The sequence below is a fragment of the Rhineura floridana genome, chromosome 14, assembly GCF_030035675.1.
Source record: "Rhineura floridana isolate rRhiFlo1 chromosome 14, rRhiFlo1.hap2, whole genome shotgun sequence".
NCBI classification, from domain to species: Eukaryota; Metazoa; Chordata; class Lepidosauria; order Squamata; family Rhineuridae; genus Rhineura; species Rhineura floridana.
This window is the reverse complement of record NC_084493.1, coordinates 37723555-37744715: the sequence shown is the minus strand read 5'-3', so window position 1 is coordinate 37744715 and position 21161 is coordinate 37723555. Positions and strand designations below refer to the sequence as shown.

General features: G+C 45.7%; 1 protein-coding gene across 8 annotated transcripts in view; it reads left to right on the top strand.

Annotated features, from left to right (window-relative positions):
• Positions 1-234: 234 nt before the first annotated feature.
• Positions 235-21161, top strand: part of RNF111 (ring finger protein 111) — a 50429-nt gene continuing 29502 nt past the window's right edge. Inside the window, exons 1-3 of one of the 8 annotated variants that reach the window (XM_061594793.1) lie at positions 1373-1812; positions 10540-10588; positions 12425-13327. In XM_061594793.1, coding sequence (XP_061450777.1) covers positions 12445-13327 — 883 coding nt within the window. In that variant the 5' untranslated portion in view covers positions 1373-1812; positions 10540-10588; positions 12425-12444. Of the gene's footprint in view, positions 534-1372; positions 1813-2409; positions 2505-10539; positions 10589-10628; positions 10690-12424; positions 13328-21161 lie in introns of those variants that run through there. The other 7 variants (XM_061594795.1, XM_061594792.1, XM_061594788.1 and 4 more) reach the window with 7 other exon arrangements.

Below are 21161 nucleotides of genomic sequence, written 5' to 3'. Positions count from 1 at the left end.
GGGGCTGCAGCCCTGTCCACTCGAAAGGGCTTTGTGGCATCTCGCGGGCTAGTTCGTCCGCTGTGCGGGCCTGCTGCGAGTCTACTTGGGAGTAAGCCCCATTGGCCGCACGGCGGGATTTCCTTCTGTGGATCCAGCTGCCAGCACCGAGGGACTTTTATTTATTTATAACTCTTTCAAAAACTCCTGTTGCGTCTGCAAAGTCCTCGCCCATCACCGTTGTACGTTTCTACCTGCACAGCAACCCTGCGAGGTGGGCCAGCGCTTATCCCCCCTCTCGGATCTGGTAGCTGGAGGGGCGACGCTGAGGCTGCTTTGCTGGGGGGGCAACAAGGAAGAGTCACTCGGGGCCAAGGCAGGTCTCTGCTGAGAAGCCGGCGCTGATGAGGCCGCCGGTTCTGACGCTACAATGAGGGGCGGCCACCGCTGACGCCCTCCCCCGGACCCCTGGAGTAATAGGGCGTGTTCAGGTTTCGGCCCCTTTTCCCCGCAGGCCCCCCTCTGCAGCAGGCGGTTGCGTTCTCCTCCGACCGGTAGGTGGCGCGCCGTCCTAACGAGGTGTGGGGAGGGGGGAACAGGGCGGGGCCTCCTGTGCGCGCCTCTCTGCTACCATCTTGGCGGACTTCTCTCAGCCAGAAGGTGGTGCTAATGGGGCTGTTTAGGCCTTGCTTCGAAGGACTTCTCTAAATACACTTCCGGTTCCCATCGCCCCGGCCAGAATTCCCCCATGTGGAGGTGCAGCAAGTGGGGGCAAGGGTGTGTTTTTGCGTATTACGGCGCTGTGCGAAAGTAGCCGGCCTTCCCGCCGAGGGGGCTCCGCAGAGCGCGTCGTTTTAAGTGTTTGTATACCGCTCCTTCGTTAAAAATACCTAAGCGGTTTACAACAAGCTTAAAACCACCATCACCACATTTATATATATTTATATATATACATAAAATAATATACTTAATATATATATATATATACTTTTATATAGTAAAAATACAGTAAAAGCAAAGGTCAACTGCTGTGCAAAAAGCCTCTTCTCAACTGCCTGCATGCGCCTGGCGGAGCAGGAAGCTTTTCAGCGGGCGCTTCAGAGTGAGCGCCGGAGGCGCTGGCGAGGCTTCGCGGGCGTCCCAACGACACGGGAGGCTCATATCTCGCGCGGATGTTCGACGAGGCGGACGACGGCCGTTTTTTGGTTTAAAAAAGAGCCAGAAAGACAACGGCAGGAGGTCTCCGTTAGACTTCTTGAACTGGGTGGAATAAATATTGAAGTTAACAGTGTTCCCTTTGGTTTAATGATTTTAAAAAAATACCCTTTCATTTAAGGATTCTGAAAATATATAAAGACCCTCCCCTTTCCGCCCCCGCGTGGACGAGTCTAAGGCGCTCCAGAAGTGAGCGCTGCGCGGAGCGTCTCGCTATCTCTTTAAGGGCGTCGCAGCGGCGCTTGGCGGCCTTGCCGTAAAGCGGCACTGAGTGTCGCGCTCTTGCGTCCGCGGAGGAAGAGAGAGAGCGCGAGCGAGAAGGGGAGGGGGAGAGGAAGAGGGAGCGGCTAGCTGAGGCGGCGGCGGCGGCGGGCGAAGACGGTGCCGGGGCGGCAAGGGGGGCGACTGCGCAGCAAACAAAACCGCCCGCGGTCGGGGTGTGCCTTCGGCTCCCGGCTCGCCCCGTCCGTGGCGAGGACCTGAAGGAAGGAGGGGGCCGGCGGGCCGGCCGGCCAAGAAGAAGGACGTCGCGCCCAGCGGAGCCGTGAAGAGGGTCCGGCGCCTGCTGGGCCGGGCTAGGCCGCCTCGCCGTCGCCTCAGGCCGCCTGGCGCCCTCAGGTACGCGCTGGAGGCTTCTCTGGGCCTCGGGAGCGGCGGCAGCAGCAGCAGCAGGGCGGCGGCGCGGGACGGAGCGAGCCCTGCAGACGGGCCTGGCCTGGCCTCGGGGCCTCTTTCGGCCCTCTCACGGCCGGCGGGGAAGAACGTGCGTGCCCGGCCATAAAACCCTGGGCGGCAGTGGCCCAGAGCCGCGGCTGGTGGCGCGACGCTGCCGACGTGACAGGAGCCGAAGGGAGAAGGCCCTGCCCTGAGAATCTTGCAGTCGGTTTGGATCCTGGGTGGGGGGCTGCAGGTGGGGCTGGCCTGTTCTGCTGCCCCTTGCTCTCCTGGCTGGGCATGTGTGGTCGTGAACAAATAAGTGGGATTGTTCAAGGCCGTCAATGTGTAGTGGACGGTGGTGGCGGCGTGACGAAAAAGCCGAGGCCCTGCCTTGGGAAGCTAAGAATCTAGCTTGGATTCTTGCATTGGATATATTGGAGGCAGGATTTGTCAGGGTAGCAGCCATGTACCAACCCCTCCCCTTCCAAACATCTCAAGTGGGTGGGTCGGTGGGTGGGGGAGAAATGCAATGTAGTTTTAGAAATGGGCCTGGGTTGTTGCTCTTCGCCCTTTCCGTTATAAGGTGTGATATTAATTAATAGAAATACAGCACTATCAAGGCACATGGAACAATATGGTAATACCAGCAAAAGGTGGGTCTTTGTCCTAAGCAGTTTACAGCCTAAATTTAGGTAGGATAGACTTACGAGTTGCAAAGATAACAGTGTATGGTGGTTGGGAAAAGTGGCAATAACGAACCGACCTGAAAGAGGCAGAAGCAAACAAACAATCTTTCATAAAACGCCCACACACTGACAGTAAAGAGGGAACTGATATAAAGGATATACAGTATGATTCTCAAACATACATAGTAAGCTTGTGAATGCAAATCCTGTACAAATTTACTTGTAAGGAAAAGTTACCAAAGTCTCTGGTGTTTCCTTCAGAGTAAATGTGAACGGGATCATAGTCCTATTGAAATCAGTTGTTAGGGCTGTTAGGCTTTCTTTCAGTTTCAACAAATTAGTGCATTGAAGAAGATAAATGTCTCTTCCTCATGCATTTCCTTTGGAATTGCTGCTCGATAAAGATAATTTCTGAAACTTTTAATGGTCCCAACAACATTAGTCTAATACAATTTTATGTGCTCTTTATGAGTGGTTCTCAAACTGTGAATTCTGTAGACTGCTTGAAAATTGCTGGGAATCTCAGTAGACCACATAAACATTGTTGGTCTGTATTGTCGAACAAGCACTCATTTTGCTTCTGAATTAAATTCAAATAAAATAAAATATTTTTTTTCCTGTCAGCACTGACATCATCAAAATTAGCACTGTATTAGGAAAGTTACAATCCCTAGGCAAGGCTGCTGAGAGAGACCTTTTTAACTGGTAACATTTTAGGAAGAAACTAGTAAATTGCACCGACATTGTTTTATGAAAATCACAGGACCTAGGCCAGGGCCTCGTTAGCCTGTTCAGCAATCCATTCCTGTAGATCTCTGCTGTCAGAAAAAAAATAATCCCATGTAGGAGCAAGTTCCCATACTAATAACTGTTCTACAGCCTTTTTACAGACTCTTGAATGGAGCTGTTAGACTACAGTTTGAGAACCTCTGCTCTATGTGTTTATTACATGGTTCTAGTGTGACTCCACATATTCTGATTCTTATTTCCAGGAGCACTGGGAAGTATAGTTGTGATTATTCCCATTGCAAGAAAGGGGTGGGTTGGGAGAGCAAGGCTTAGTTTGATACCTTGTACGCTACCCCTAGAGAAAATATGCCCAAGGTGCCTTAACGTGGATTTGTTACTCTTAATAAACATTCTTGCTGCCACATGTTCAGAGTGGATTCTTCCCCCCCTTCAGTGTTTGCTTATGAATGGAGCGTCAATCTAAAACTGAGTAGAGGTGTGGCATGGAACTTCAGATCAATGAGAGAGCAAAAGCTTAGGTATGTGGCAGTGAAGAGTAGAGAGTTGGAAGGAGAGGGATTTGAAGTTTGGGGAGGTTTGTAGGGTTTGGGTAGGACTAAGACAGAAGACAATTTCTGCAGTGGTTGAAGACTGGGGTTCAACAAGCATGTTTGTGGTTTGAGGATCACAGGTGTGGCAATGTGCCCTCAAGCTCTGCATTTTGTTTAAGCTTTTTATGCTTTGGTGTACTAAATTAGCAAACCAAATGTTGCTGTTCATAGTTTGTCTGCAGGTTGTAGAGGAATGAAGGTCTCTTGTGAACTGCAGCCCTTATTTTATCATTTTGTAGCCCTTCTATTGATGTTTGAATATGATTTTAAGATATGTAATATAGCCACCATGTTGAAGCTGAGTTGGGTTGGGGATTGGGCAGTGCCTGGATAGGAGACTGCCTGGAAAGCCTAATTTCTAGGATGGGGAAGGGGGGGAACCAGATATATAAATGTAATAGGGTGGGTAATGAGACTGTTTCACACTCAAAACACCCCTATAAATCTCTGGAGGTATCATTGCAGAGTGAATTGTCAAAGACCATGTAGCATGCAGGATCATGAGGCAACTTTGTCCTCCCAGGGTATATATTTTGGGGAATTGCTTAAATGTTAAGCAAGACAAAATCACTTGTTGACTGTCATCTGAAATCTCTGGTTGCCATACAGGTTGGCAATAGATTTAATGCAAATTTAAATTAATCTTTTACATGAGTGGAAGAGTGAAGGGAGTGATATGATTATGAAAGGCAAAAGTACAAAAGCTACATTTCTTTCTGTGTGTATATATACATATAATATGTTTAAAATGGGGATGGGAGAACTACAGTGCCTGGCTGTATTACTGCTGTTAGTTTAACACACTTTGGCTATGTGCCAACCTGTCTGCCCTGAAATGGTGGACCCCAGTGATGAGGAAATCATGTTAACAAGCACTTAATTTGCTGTGTCTCTGTTTTCCCATTAAAAAGCATGAATGGGGTGTCATTCATGTGATTAAATCTCCCAAGTAGTAAGCTTTTTCCCCTTCCGTAGTGAGGTGATCTTCTGGTAGTATCTTGTACATGATAGTAAGATACCGCAGGTGATAACTAGAAGCGCTACCCCCTAGGATCCAAGAAGGCCTTTCAGATGATAGAAGACTAGAGAATAGACAAGACTTATCCAAACTGGTGCCCTCCACAGTATGGGCATGCTAGCTTTAGCTGAGGGGAATTGTAGTCCCAAACACTTAGAGGGCATCAGATTGGGAAAGGTTGGTATAGACTGTGTGATGCTACTTACTATTAATGGTGATATATGAGCAACTCTCTCCACCATGCACTGATGAGGATTGCTGTGGTGTTTGGCCTTCTGCACTTTAATGACAGTGCTTGCTAATATTCCCTTCTGAAGACTGCTACTGTTATAATGGCAGTGGGGGAGGGCAGAACAATTGGGGTTAGCAGTCAGACCAGAAAATCAGGCTGTCCTTTAATTTTTTTTAACTAACTTTCAAAATGTGCATATCTCATTTCTACCACAGTTTGTTGGTGATGTCCTGCCCCAGTGAGCAGTCTCGCCGCCACATTTTGCACAAGCTGCAGCTTGCGGAGTAACTTCAAGGGCTGCCCCACTTAGAGCGCATTATAGTAATCCAGCCTAGAGGTTACCAGTGCATGGACAACAGCTGTCAGGCTATCCTGATCTAGAAACAGCCACAGTTATCTTACTAGCCAAAGCTGGTAAAGGCACTCCTAGCCATCTGGGCCTCTAGCAACAAAGATGGATCCAGGAGCACTCCCAGACTACAAACCTGGTGAATCCGAGGGAATATGACCCCATCCAAAACAGGCAATTGACAGATTATTTGGACTTGGGAACCACTTACCCACAGCGCCTCTATCTTGCTAATATTCAGAGTCAGCTTACTATTCCTCATCTAGCCCACCACCGAATCCAGGTACTGTCCGGGGCTTGCATGACCTCTTCTGATTCAGATGTTACTGAGAAATAGAACTGGGTATCATCAGCGTTCTGCTGATGCCATGCTGCAAATCTGCTGATGACTTCTCCCAAGGGCTTCAAATAGATATTAAACAGCATTGGGGACGATGGTACCCTTTGGCATCCCACAGCACAACTGTCAGGAGGCCGAAAGACAATCGGCCAATGCTATCATCTGAAACTGACCCTGGAGATAGGATCGGAGCCACCGTGAAACAGTGCCTCTGATATCCGTCTCACCAAGTTGACTCAGAAGGATTCCATGACCAAGGCCACTTCAGTCCCATAACCAGGCCTGAACCCAGATTGAGTCAAGATAATCTGTTAAATTCAAGAGTACTTGCAATTGCTGTGCCACAATCCTCTTGATCACCTTCCCTGAAAGGGGAATATTTGTGACTGGTTGGTAGTTGTTACAAACCAATAGGTCCAGGGTGGGCTTTTTCAGGAGTAGTTGGATCACTACCTCTTTCAGGGTTGCTGGGACCACTTGGTCCCACAAAGATGCATTGACTGCACACTGGATCCACTCAGTCATGCCCCCTCAGGAAGCTTTAATAAGCCAAGAAGGGCAAGGGTTAGGAAGACACATTGCTGGGTGCACTGTTGCAAGCACTTTGTCCACGTCATCAGGCCGCATCAGTGGAAACTGATTCCAAGAAAATGCAGGAGACATTGCACTGGCCACCTCACTGGGGACTACAGTAAATGTGGATGGGGTGTTAAGACTGATACAGAGGCAAGCAACTTTATCCTCAACTTTACAGTTGACATTGCAAATCTCCTAAAACACACCAGTATAATGAAATCATAGCACTGCTGAGAGGAACAGGATAGCAATAAAGAACATTAAAAGCAGCAGTTAGACACCAGCCAACAGACCAATCTGAGACCCATTAAAACTGTTTTTATTTCAGAATGAGCAACCTAGATGGGTAACATGGAGCCTCTGACATGCATATAATCCATAGTATCCTGTACTTAGCCAGCCATACTATCACAGTCATGCCAATCACAAGTCTCAGGCACAGCAGCTGTCTGTTACTTACATGCTACAGAGCTCACAGCAATTGTGCACCACCAATCATGATGTTTTACCCAGCAACAAGTTCTGTACGGGAATCACCAATCACTATGGTGATGGTCAGCAACAATTAGTCCCATTCCCATCCACTTCCCTTCCTCTCAAACATACCCAGTGAGGGCTGCAGGAAAAGGGAGTGGCAACCTCCTTATCTGTGACATTAGTCCTAATACTGTAGACTGGGGGTGGGGAACCTGTGCCTCTCCAGATGTTGTTTGACTCTCAGTTCCCACGAAACCCAGACAGCATGGCCAGTGGGCAGGGATGATGGGAGTTGTAGCCCAACAGCTTCTGGAGAATCAACAGGTTCCCCATCCCTGTCCAGGCCAATAGTCTGGAGTGCTGTTGTGGAAATTAGAAAAATCTGTGTTCAAATGCAGTTCCTGGGAGATGCTGCTCTAACTCCTGTTATCTGTTGATTTGCTCTGTACAAGTAAAGAAAGTTACATTTCTGGTTATTGTGCCCTTTAAAACAACCTTTTTAACATGGGAAACCTGTGTCTAAAATCATTTTTGGTAGGCAATGGCTGGCATCCAGTGGCGTGACTCAGTGGTGCTTTTACACATTCTACACTGTTGCAGGAACTGCTTTTATGTGGATTCATTCCACAGCTATAACATTTGAAGGCCTGGAACTGCATGGCCAGGGCTGATTGCATGAGTCTTTCCCATACTTGTCCTTGCAACCTTTTAGATGTTGTAGCTGTGCTGTCAAATGAAACTATAGAAAAGCATCACCCATAGATGGGTGTGGCATGTAGCGAGCACCTGCTGACAGCTGGCTTGCAATTGTGGTTGACTTGCTCATGCAATGCCACTTGTAGTCTCCAACTTTATTTAATATTACAGTATTTTTACTCTTCCTTTCCACCATAGCATCCAAGGCAGTTTACAGTAATAAAATAAAAATACAAAGTAGAATTAATATTACTGCCAATATGCATGGCGTAACACATGATACCCTCCTGGGTCTCTGCCAACTTGCATCACTGTAAGGGTCTTTGGACCTCTGCTGTCCAGTTTGGGAAGGGGTGGGTCATAGCTTGCTGAGCAAAAAAGGTCTTCCAGCATGTAGGTGAGAGAGGGAGCTTGGCGGATTTCCCCAGGGAGGGAGTTCTTCACCTGCACTGCCACAACTAAAGGACCTTTCTCTATTACCTTGCAATCGGATCTTCACCTCCAAAGCTGATCTTGGGGCTTGGGTAGGTTTCTTCATATATTTATTTATTTATTATTTTATTAATTAGATTTTTATACCGCCCCATAGCCGAAGCTCTCTGGGCGGTTCACAACATGTAAACATCCAATGCAATTAAAACATTATTAAACAACTAAAAATGCAGAAAAATTATATCAAAAAACCCAGAACATAATTAAACACATAGACGAGCACAAAACTCAATACTAAAATATTAACTATTTAAAAAGTATTAAACTGGTTAAGATGTAAAGATGTTAAGATATTAAATATTAAATAATTATATATTAAATGTTAAGATGTTAAAATGCCTGGGAGAAGAGGAAGGTTTTTACCTGACGCCGAAAAGACAGTAACGTTGGCACCAGGCGTACCTCATCATAAGTTGGTCCTAGACCATTCGGGGCTTTAGAATATCAGCACTTTAAATTGAGCCCCTGCCCAGGCCACCAGCCCTTCTGTGTTCCCTCTTGAGTGCTTTTGCCTATATCCTTGCACTGTGAAAATGTCTCTTGCTTGCCCAGATGGAAAGATTTGGTTAGTTGTAGAAACCTCTGACTTTTGCTTGGCTGAAATTTAGCCTATTGTATAAAGCAAGATGTGGAACTGGGTGCCTTCCAAATGTTGTTGCTTCAACTCCCATCAGCCCCAGCCAGCATGGCCAATGGCCAGGGATGGTGGGGGTTGTAGTCCATCAAAATCTGGATGACCACAGCCCCTCCAGTATAAAGGCAAGAGTTGCATCAAATGTTCTGGCCTCTCCCACTTATGTCTCTACCCGTGTCCACCACTCACACACAGCCACACAGAAGATTACCCACAAGAGAATGTGGCCCTTGGGCTGAAAAGGGTTCCTCACTCCTGCTAGGAAAAAGGAGGGGCCAGAGAGAGCCATAGAATTATAGATTTGGAAGGGGCCTATAAGGCCATCAAGTCCAACCCCCTGCTCAATGCAGGGATCCAGATTAAAACATACCCGACAGATGGCTGTCCAGCTGCCTCTGGAAGGCCTCCAGGGTTGGACAGCCCACCACCTCCCCAGGTCATTGGTTCCATTGTCATAAGGCTCTAACAGGACATTCACATTCAGTCGAAATCTGGCTTCCTGCAAGTTAAGCCCATTATTCCGTGTCCTGCACTCTGGATGTTCAAGAAGAGATCCTGGCCCTCTTCTGTGTGACCACCTTTCAAGTACTTGAAGAGTGCTATCATATCTCCCTCACTCTTCCCAAAGCTAAACATGCCCAGATCTTTCAGTCTCTCCTCATAGGGCTTTGTTTCCGGTCCCCTGATCATCCTCATTGCCCTCCTCTGAACCAGTTTGTCTGCATCCTTCTTAAAGAGTGGTGTCCAGAACTGGACGCACTACTCAAGATGAAGCCTAAGCAATGCCAAATAGAGGGGAACCAATACTTCATGTGGTTTAGAAACTATACTTCTGTTAATGTAACTTAAAATAGCATTTGCCTTTTTTGCAGCCGCATCATACTGTTAGCTCATATTCAGCCTGTGATCAACAACAATCCCAAGCTGCTTCTTGCATGTAGTATTGCTGAGCCAAGTATCCCCCATGTTATAACTGCTTTTAGTTTCTTCTTCCTAGGTGTCGAACTTTGTACTTATCCCTGTTAAATTTCATCCTGTTGTTTTCAGCCCAATGCTGCAGCCTATCAAGTTCACACTGAATTTTGTTTCTGTCCTTCCCTCCCAATTTTGTATCATCTGCAAATTTGATAAGCATTCCCTGCACCACCTCTTCTAAGTCATTAATAAAAATGTTGAGGAGCACTTGGCCCAGCATGGAGCCCTGCAGTACCCCTCTCGTTACCTCCACCCATTTTGAGAAGGAACCATTGAGGAACTCTTTGAGTACGATTCTGTAGCCAACTGTGGATCTACCTGATAGTTGTTTCATCCAGCCCACATTGAACTAGCTTGCTAATCAGAATATCATGCGGCACTTTGTCAAAAGCTTTGCTGAAGTTTGACCTATCAGCTGGCTAATAAAATAAGTAATTCTGGGCTCCTGCTGGGAGGAAGGGCAGATACCAAATAATAAATAAATAAATAAATAATTCTATTGAATTTGTTTTTATTATTCATTCATCAGTCCAAATTAAAAGACTGAGCAAGATACACATCTGTACAATATATGGGGTAGGTCAGATTTATTATTTACAAGATCTAAAAATGCCTAAGGAGCTCAGGAACATCCAGCTACCAAAAATCCAAAGTACCCACTGAAGAAGATCTTTACAGGCTGAAACGCATCTAGTATGACAGGGAAAGATCTAGTACAAGATTTGAATGCAAGGAATGTATTAAGGATATTTTATTGCCATATATGATGGTTTTTAATGATGTTTTATGATTGCTAGCTATTATATAATAAAATTACATTTAATACTTTAGATGTTCTAATAGATAATTACCTAGCCCATTTGCTTTTTTCAGAGGCGGTTCCAAGTTTGATCATGATTCTCACACAGTTCTTTGACAAAAGGTATCTGCCAGCAAAACCTTTGGAAGAGGAAGGGTTAATACAGCATATCCCAGAGTTCTGGATCTCCCTACATCAGTTTCTAGGAAGCAGATGTCACATAAGTGAGCTTCTATTCCTCCTAGTTGTTGCTGGGAGCTCTTTAGTGGTACCTGAAGAAAGGAAGGTGTCAGGCGATGTGAGTTTGCCAGTGGAATAGGGGAAGCAGGCCACGTCACTGCTCAGCGCTGTCCTAGTTTCTTTAGCGCTGCTGTTTCTTAAATGTCCCTCCTTCCCCCCTTGTCAAACAACCTGCGTTCAGGGTTTTTCCCCCTGATTGTTGTGTCGAGTACAGAATCACTGTCATCCTGGCCAGTTTTTTGCTTATAAGGGAAACACTGAGCATTCTCTTTTTAATCAGTGTTTTTCTGAATGTAGGCTTCCATGAAGGGCCATAAGTTAAAGGACAATTCCCCAGAATCCCTCTTTGATTTTTTTTTTTAATGTGAACATGCTTGGCTATAAAGATACTATTTGCAAAACTAATGAGCTGTTTATGTGAAATAGCGATGAAAGGAGAAGTACCAGATTGGGGAAGGCTGCATTGTAATATATATGCCAGGAGAGAGCATGTATCACAGGGGTGTGTCTTTTTCGATTTGGGCAAAAATTTGTTCAAGCTGACAAAATCCCAACGAGGGCATAAGAAGTAAAGGTAACCTGTTAACATGTTTGGAACTTAATTGCTCATTATGCTAGAGTTGCTAGCCCTCTGGGATTTCACAGCGTCTGCACCAGATGTGTACTGTCGCAAATGGTGAATCAGGCAACACACTACTTCATTACTCCTTGCTCTCCATTGCCCAAGTTCTCAGAGGCTATAAAATGTACCAACCGCTAATTTGAAAAACTATGAACGGCAGTAGCAGATGCATTAGTTATCATGGGAGCAATAGAGTGTTTGAAGCACAGCATTCTGGACAGACCCTGTGCAGCGTCTTGCCCTCAGCAGGTTCATCTCTCGATGACTGTGGCTATGCAAAATTTCCAGATAAATAAATAAATAGAGAGCTTCTAGACCTCATGGTAATGGGTGAAAAGCTTGGATATGTGTGCACGAAGCGGAGTGTGTGTCTGTGACCAGGCTGAGTTTTTCATAATTGGGGCAGGGTGGGAAGTGAGCACTTCACTGCCAGCCCCAGCCCTCCTAAATCTTCATCCTTCTCCCTGCATATCTTGCTTGCAGAAAAGCAAGTCCAAATTGTCCAAGAAATTTGCACAGCTTAGTTGTACTCCGAGGGTCATCATTTTCTGTGATTGCAGAAAGTTCCACAGATCACCTGTACACTGTTGAAAAAATATTCTTGATTTCCGCTAAAGCTAATCAGGTGCTAGCTTTTGTTGGCTGTCCTCAAAATTTTAGAACTGTGTGAAAGGGAATGCTGCTTCTTATCGGTAACATTTTAACACAGCCTTGAGCGCTTTCTTTGCAGAAAGGCAAATTAATGATATCATTAATACCTTCCAACTTTAGGTGTCCTAAATCCGGGTTAAACTGTTTCTGATCCTCTCATCTCTCTGTGTATGTCTTCTGCGTCTGCTTCATTTTATATTTTTATTTTATATGAGGCATAGCAACTTGCAAGTTGAGGCAAGTGCTTTCTGAAAGAATAGATTTTTAAAACACAGCATGACTTCCTAGGAGGTAGACACCAAACACTTGATTTCCACGGACTTTCCTGTAACTTACAAATAGGAAGAAATACACTATTTCATTACCAGGAAGTTTTTAGTGGCTATCTGACAGCTGGTGTTTGCTTGTTCATTATTCTAATATGTTTGTTTTTCTTTCTGTCAAAGGCCTTCCCTGCCATTTTCCCATGTCTCAATGGACACCTAAATGTCATATAGTCTATACTCTCAAAGCGGATATGAAGAGTGACGTTTCTTCTGGTGCACCAAACAGCCAGGAGAGCCTGAAGGGGATCCTCTTGAACCCTCCTCAGTCCATTGAGACAGCCAAAAGCTTCCCTGAAGAAGTTGAGATGATTGCCAACAAAGTCGGGGATGAATTCTCTCACCTCTGTGGTGACTCTCAGAAGCAGAAGGACATAAATGGAAATCGTCCAGAACAAGAAACCATTGTCATGCGCAAGAAACGTAAAAACCAGCAGGCTGGACCTTCCTACACTCAGAACTGTGGTGGAAAAGAGAACCCCCAGATTTTAGGGTTAAGGCAGCGCCTCGATACTCAAAGCGAAGACAATGACTCCTCTTTTAGTGACTGTGTCTCTTCACCTTCATCTAGTTTGCATTTTGGAGACTCTGACACAGTAACATCTGAGGAGGACAAGGAGGCGGCCCCCGTGAGGCACACTCGCGCGGTGTTGAATGCGTCGAGCAGAACTCATGGTTCTCGGCCACAAAAGTGGCCCCGAACAGAGACGGAACCTGTGCCAGGGCTCTTAATGAAAAGGCCCTGTTTCCATAGCAGCAGTTCTCTGAGAAGGCTCCCCTATAGGAAACGGTTTGTGAAAACCAGCTCCTCACAGCGGACGCAAAACCAAAAAGAGCGGATTTTAATGCAGCGCAAGAAGAGGGAGGTGTTAGCTCGGCGGAAGTATGCTTTGCTGCCCAGCTCGAGTAGTTCTAGTGAGAACGACATCAGTAGCGAATCCTCTTCCAGCTCATCCACTGAAGGAGAGGAAGATCTCTTTGTGTCGACTGGTGATAACCACCCAAACAATACTGTTGTTCCCTCAGGTAAAATCGGCTCGTTGTCAAATTACCGCATTGTTGTGCCCCTCTTACTCATTCATTGAGTGTGTCTAACAGTTTATCTGCAGCCTTGGTCAGCGCTTAGCTCGAGGGCCCATAGCTCAGCTCCAGTGCATGTGCGTTGTGTGCAGAAAACCCCAGTTCAGGCTCCAGCCACTTCCATTGAAGGATCTTGGGGCCAGGTAAGGCCCTTCTTTGACAGAGACTTTGGAGAGCTGCTGCTGGTCAGAGAAGACAGTGGTGGGCTAGATGGACCATTGTTTTGACTTGGTAGAAGGCAGCTTCATAGGTCTCTAGGTGGGTCCCAGCTGTCCATTTCTGAAGGTACTTGGGTTTAGGAGATGATCCAAGAGGAGGCTGCAGCCCAGATTCTTGGTTTCCTTTCCCAAGGGTGTCACCTTGTCCAGCCTTGGGAAGGAAGAGACTTTGAGGCTGCTATGAGAAGGGGGTGAGAGTGGGTATGCCAAATTTCCAGTTGCCCAAAGTGGCCTGCCAGTTAGCCCCCTTTCTATAGCTGAAACCTCCCTCCGCCCACTACACATGCACACACGTGTCTCAAAAGGCTGAGCTCTGGCCTGTGGGTTTCTTGTTCCTTTTCCTTAATCTATGGGGTCCTCAAAGAGCAAAGCAACCCCTGAAGAGCATATTTTCCATGTGGCATGAAATTGGAAGGGAGCTCATTGACTAGATCTCTGCGCTTCATAAGCAGGTATGTGACAGATCCTGGTTATCTAAATGGCAGTACTGAAGCACATGCAAAGACACATTTTAACAGGCTTGTTTAAATTTCTGATACCTCTAGAAGCTTCACACAGAGGTGGCAGAGAATGTCACAGGGCTGCAAGAAGCCAGAGGATCATAGTCTGCCACTTATGCCTCTGATCTCCAATGTAATCAGAACCACAATGGCCTAGTTCACACATCATGCTCAGTCAAATTTTAGCGTGGCACAAAGTGTAGGTTCTGGAAAATGAGGCTGCAGCTGCTTTGCTTCTCCCCAGTCATTTTGCAACTGAACTGTGCTAAGCTAGGCCATGGTTTGGTTTAGTGTGTCATCCAAACCCGGGCTTATGGTTCAGCTTTCCTGCACACATCATGAACTGTAGACCTTAGTTACACTTCATGGTTCGTCTGCAGAGACTAATGAGCCTGGGTTTGGATGACATGCTAAGCCAACCCATGGCTTAGCACAGGGCAGTGGCAGCATGACTGAGGAGGAGCAGAGCAGCTGTGATAACCTCCCCAAGAGCCTGTCCAGTTGTGCTAACCTATGGTTTTGCTTAGTGTGATGTGTGGACTAGGGTACAGTGTCCCAAACAGAGAGCAGGAGTAAATCAGGATATGTGCAAAGCGGGTGGCTTCCGGGTACTCAAGCAAGTCAAATTATATTGTACAGGAAAGAAAATGCAAAGCTCTCTAATCAGTCTGATCCAAGGGGACAAGTTTTTATTTAACCCTTCTCAGTCCTGAACAAGGGGTGGGGGGGAATCATAGCTGGGTGCTAGAGCATATGTCTTGCATGCAAAAGGCCCCGGGTTCAATCCCTGGAATCATATCCAGTTAAAAAAGGATTGGGTAGCAGGTATTGGGTAAGACCCTCTTCTCTGCCTGGGGCCCTGGGAACAGGTGCCAGTTAGAGCAGACAGTACTGGGCCATGCATGTAGTCTGATCAGGGATAAGGAAAGCAGCTCCTGGTGTTCCTAAACAGGCTGCCTGGTCAGATCCTGTCTATGAAGCAAGCACTATCCAGTAGAGTTTCTGAAAATCCAGGCAGTAGATTAGCCTTGGGAATCTGCCTACATGTGGCTGGCCTTTGTTGTACTGCAGAAATACTCCATGAAAAGGAGCCCATAACACATGCATCAGTTTTCCATTAACTTTGTGGAAATACGCTGACCCCATACTGGTGTGTACAGTGTCCATATCAGCCATATTAGTTCCTTCCACCCCACCAGTGATCTGAAGTCTCATTCTTTTAACTTTTCAGTGATTCTGCCTGGAAAGCTGATGCGCTGTTTACATTCCTATAAATAGGGGCTTTAATAAAAATCATTTTATTTATTTTTAAAGCTTGTTTCTTGCTGCTATGGAGATGGTTTTTGAAAATGTGTGCACAATGACTGCATAAGACTCCTGAGTTTATGGAGTGGAAGTTCTGCCTCTTCCATAGTGACCTGCTCGTCATGCTCTACCCACACACCCCTGCTGCCTTTATCTAGGTCTCTCTCTTTTTTTGCCACCATGCCTCTCACTGACACAAATATGACAGGCTTGTGAAACAGCTCCACGTGGCTAGTAGAAATGTTGATGCTTGTACCTTTTGTTTTTAATATTTCCCGTCTTTGAGTGGACAGTTAATAAATGTGCTTTCATATCACCAGGAGGTTTCTGTAAAATCTGAACAATAGCATATTAAATCAGTGCAAACAACAAAAAGTCTCGTAATACTTTAGATCTTGGCCTGTTCTGTACGAAAGCTTTCATGGACTATGGTCTACTTCATCAGATGCATAAAGTTTTTTTTTTCAGTCCGGCAGGTATGTGTATATACATCTCTACTGCCTACCAACTGAAGATAACCCTTCATGCATCTGATGGAATGGACTCTAGTCCATTAAAACAGGGGTTCCCACTGTGGCCCACAAGTTTCATTCAGGCGGCCCGTTGCTTGCCTGCATTAAATGTTCATACTAATTTTTAATTTGCTTCTTTCATTTCTTCTATTGTATTTTATTGTTCTACAATTTGAATTCTATATAATTTATTTGTATATATGAAATAAAATAAGCAATTAAAATACAATAAAAAATCATACAGCGTCTGGCAGAGCACATCACAGTTGCTGCAACAGGCAGAATAACCATTAGCTAGTGTGCCAAAACCCTCTGCAATTTTCAAGTGGTGCTTGAGGAAAAAAGTTGGGGAACCACAGCATTAAAACTTATGTACAGTATATCAACGTGCAACAAGAGTCTTTGTCTAGTGTTGTGTTCTCATAATGGCTAACCCTCCTTATGGGAGGCTTGCAAGCGCAACAGCATTCTCCCCACTTGTGCTTCCTATCAACTGGTATTGAGCGGTATATTGACTCTAAAACTGGAGGTAATTACTCAGCCATTGATAGCCTTATGCTCCATCAATGTGTCTAACACTCTTTTAAAGCCACCCAAGGTGGTGGCCATTGATACATCTTGTCAAGCGTTTTCTGTAGTTTTAACTTTGTGCTGTGTGAAGAAGTACTTTTGTCATTCCTGAATCTTCCAGTATTCAGCTTCATTGGATGTGCCAGTTTCTAGCATTGCAAGAGCAGGAGAAAAAACTTCTCTTTACCCACTTTTTCCATATCCTGCTTAATTATATACACATCTATCATGTCCACCCTTTACTGACCTTTTTTTTTAAAGTGAAAAGCTCATATGTTGTCACCTTTCTGCATACATTTCAGTTCTTCCATCCTCATGATATTTTGGTTTCCCTTTTTTGGACCTTTTCCAGTTCTAAAATATCCCTTCTGGTCAGCAGAAGAGTAGCGCAATACAGGCATGGGTTAACTCCTTCTGGAGGCAGAGTCAAATAACACTTTTTTGAAAAACCAGTTAGTATCCAACCGGAAGGGGAGGTAACCTTCCAACTTCCAGTGTTGACTTCATCTCCAGTGAGTTAACAGAGTCAGCACCTTGCTTCTGCATCTCCAGTAGGGATACAGGGTTTCACTCCCCCCCCCCCAGAAAAGAATCTTTAGTCTTTGTCTTCTATCTCTTGCTGCTCCTGCCTGTCAGTGATTAGCTAAAGGGGGGAGAGGAAGATAGAGAGAACCTTGGCTTCCTGAGATGCTGCAGTGAAGAGGTAGCCAAGACCAGTCCCAGACCCCTCCCATGCCTCACCACCACCAAGGGGGAACTGGCCAATGGTTGCTGGGGAAGCAGGCATCAGTCCCTTGCCTACTGGACTATTGACTGCGAGACCTTGCAATGCACCTCCGCTGCAGAACAGCAAGCACATCACCATCTCAGGTACCGGGCCATGTTTGCAATGGAGGACGGGTGATTGAATCCCTAGCCTCTGCTCCCAGTGTGCAGCCTGGTAGCTCTAATGGCCCATGAGGAGCGCTCTTCCAAACACCACTGGCCCGGGTCATCCCTGTTCCTCTCCCCCATCCAGCCCTAGCCTGGCCAGCGGGAGGGGAAGGAACAAGTGCAAAGATTCCTATGCTCTCAAGGCTAAATCCCAGCACAAGGAGGCATGCAAGAGATACACCTCTAGCACCAAGGCTATCAGCCTCACAGGCAGCCTTTCCTTCACGCAGGTCCTGACGCAGGTTCTGATGATGGGGCTAGTTTTCCTTTGCGTTCCTTAGGATCAGAGAGGGAGGAGGGGGCTGGCAACATCCTCCCCCCCCCCATGGCTGTACCTGCCTGAATCATATCCTGTCTTAGGCTCTAAGGCTATAGCTACTCTTCGTTTGGAACCCTGTGAAGAGGCTTCAGCCCAGCCAAAGGAGGAAATGGGGCCTCCCCTGCAATTCCTTACTGAATACTCAACTGGAGACCATCATGTCCCAATTCTGGGATCCCAGGGCACAGGAGGTGGATACGCTTTCAGCCCCCTGGCTCCAGGGGCTATGCCTTCCTGCCCCTTCTCCTACTTGGCAAGTTTCTGCACAGGGTGTGAACCCTTCGGGCACAAGGAGTGGTGATGGCCCCTGATTGGCCCAGATGGCTGTGGTTCTCAAATCTAGAAGAGCTCAACTGCCAGCTTTCTCCCCAGAGTCAAGTTTTCCTTCTACAGGGGGTAAGATATTGTCCTACCCAGCTTCTGCCCCAGTCCAGTCCACCAAAAGGAGTAGTGGCACAAACTAGACTTGAGGCATGTCCTCAGAGTCTATCTGAACTGGACCAAGCCCTTCAGGAAATTGGAATTCCTTTTTGTCTCCTTCAAGCCAGGGGCCTAAGGTGGCATGATATCCAGATCCATCAGCAGCCACTGGGGCTGCATGGTCAAGGCCTATCAAGCCAAGGGCGAAGTTCTGCACCCTGACATCACCATCAACTCAGTTGGAGTGGCAGCCACAGCAGTGTTCCGCAAAAGCGCTCCTTTGGAAGAAATCTGTGCCCTGGGCCTGTCTGTCCATCTTTGTCAAACATTACAAGGTGGACAAGTATGGCGTTGCAGATACCACCTTCAGTAGGAGTGTACTCCAGAGAGTTGTGTCCTAGGTTCACATTGTGCCCAGGGATGAAGGGGTCCCTGCTTTGGTACATTCCTTGCCTGTATGCTCCATTCCTCTGCTGACCAAGAATGGAGAGTTAGACTTACTGTGAAGTGTTCTTCTGGTCAGTGGAGAGTGCAGCATACAGCCCTAACCTTCTGTGGAACCTAGGCTGTGGGAAGTGAAGAGAGCTTCTCGGGGCCCATAGGTGATTTCGCGAGGTAACCCAATCAGTGCAGAGAGGGCCTCTGATGCCAACCCTGTTTTCTAATATTTCCTTTGTTCTTTTTCCACCCCCTGTTCAGTATTATGATTCAGCTTTCTCGTGGCCAGCCACTCGCCGGTTTAGCCATGTCACAAACTGGAAGTTGGAAAAAGGTTACCTCCCCTTCCAGCTGGCCACTTGCTGATTTTTCAAAAAAATGTTTTTTGACTCTGCCTGTGGGAGAAGATAACCCATGCCTGTATGGTCCACTTTCTGCTGAACAGAAGGACAATTTATGGTGAGGCCAACTTTCTGTTTTTGAGGTGAGGTAACTAGAACTGTACACAGTATTCTTAGTGTGGTCTCAGTTTAGATTTGTATAATGGTATTATGTTATTGTCAGTTTTATTTTCAGTCTCTTTCCTAATGATTCCTAGCATGGAATTTGCCTTTTTCATAGCTACCACACACGGGGTCAGCATCTTCATTGAGCTATACTGTACGAGCTCGATTCATTCCTGGTCAGTCACCCACAGTTCAGACACTGTGAGCGTATACATGAAGTTAGGATTGTTTGCCCCAGTGTGCACCACTTTACACTTGCTTACATTGAATTTCATGTGCCATTTTACTGCCCATTCACCCAGTTTAGAGAGAACTTTTTGGGTCTCCTCACAATTAAACCAGAACTGTCACTAGAAGCTAAAATGATGAAACTGAGGTTATCATACTTTGGACACATCATGAGAAGACATGATTCACTAGAAAAGACAATACTGCTGGGAAAAACAGAAGGGAGTAGAAAAAGAGGAAGGCCAAACAAGAGATGGCTTGATTCCATAAAGGAAGCCACAGACCTGAACTTACACATTCTGAACAGGGTGGTTCATGACAGATGCTCTTGGAGGTCTCTGATTCATAGGGCCACCATAAGTCGCAGTCGACTTGAAGACACATAACAACAACAACACAATCCCTTTTTGTTTTAACCATCCTGAACAATTTGTTATTATCAGCAAACTTGGGCACCTCAATGCTTACCCCAACTCTAAATCATTTATGACCAAGTTGAAAAGCACAGGCATCAACACCAATCTTATGGGTGGACTCAACTTTCTACCTTTCTCCATTGGGAGAATTGTCCATTCACTCCTACTCTCTTACTTTTTTCTTTCTTAACCAGTTCCTGATTCACAAGAGGACCTCACCTCTTGTTCCATGATTGCAAAGCTTACTCAGGAGTCTTTGATGAAGTACTTTGTCCAAAACATTTTGAAAGTCTTAAGTACATAATGTCAACTGGATCATCTCTATCTATATGCTTGTTGATACTCTCAAAGAACTCTTACAGAAGCCATGTTGGTTCTTCTTCAGCAAGATTTGTTCTATATGCTTGGTAATTCTTTCTGTACCAATGTTTTCCACCAGTTTTCCTGGAACAGACCTTAAACTAACTATTAAGTTAATCAGGATTCCCCTTGGATCCCTTTTGAGAAATTGATGTTACATTGACCACTTTCCAGTACTTGGTTATGGAGGCTCAATTTAGGAATAAGTTACATAGTTTTGCAATCCCGTCCCCTTATATATCCAGTCGATCACTGCGCTCTGCAGGTGAGGGCCTCCTGCAGATACCATCTTATCACGAGGTCTGTTCTGCACAATAGAGGAAATGGACCTTTAGTGTGGCGGCACCTACCCTGTGGAATTCCCTCCCCTTAATTATTAGGCAGGCGCCATCTCTGCTATGTTTTTGGCGCCTTTTGAAGACTTTCCTTTCAACAAGCCTTTTAAGTTGAGACCTATCCCAGTCTGCGTCTGTGTTAGAATTGCTTGTTAATATTTTTTTTAATACAGTAATATGTTTTTACCCCTTTTTTAAAAGATGTTTTTAAAGCTTTTTTAAAAAATGTTTTTAACATTGTTTTGTTTTAATGTATTTTAAGGTCTGTTTTTATGCTGTTTTAAAGTGTTTTTGGCGTTTCTGTTTGCCACCCTGGGCTCCTGCTGGGAGGAAGGGCGGGATATAAATCAAATAATAAATAAATAAATAACTAGTACATGGCCCTTGTGTCTAGCAGCCACTGTTATCCTTAGTTTTCATGAATTTGTCACATCCCCTTTAAAGCTATCTATGTTGAAGGCCATCCCTACACCTTGTGGTAGCATATTCCATAGCTTAACTATGTGCTGTGTGAAGAAGTACTTCTGTCTGTCTGTCCTGAATTGCCGACCATGCAGTTCCAGTGTATGACCTCCCCCCCCCCCCGGTGGCTTCCCTCTGTGTACATGCAGCAAATTGCACAGGTGTAGGATCAGTCTTCACTTGCAAGAGAAAGGGTTTTTTTTACGTTCAATGAATCTTAAAACTGAAGTGCTACATAGTCCAGGAAAGTCTGGGAAA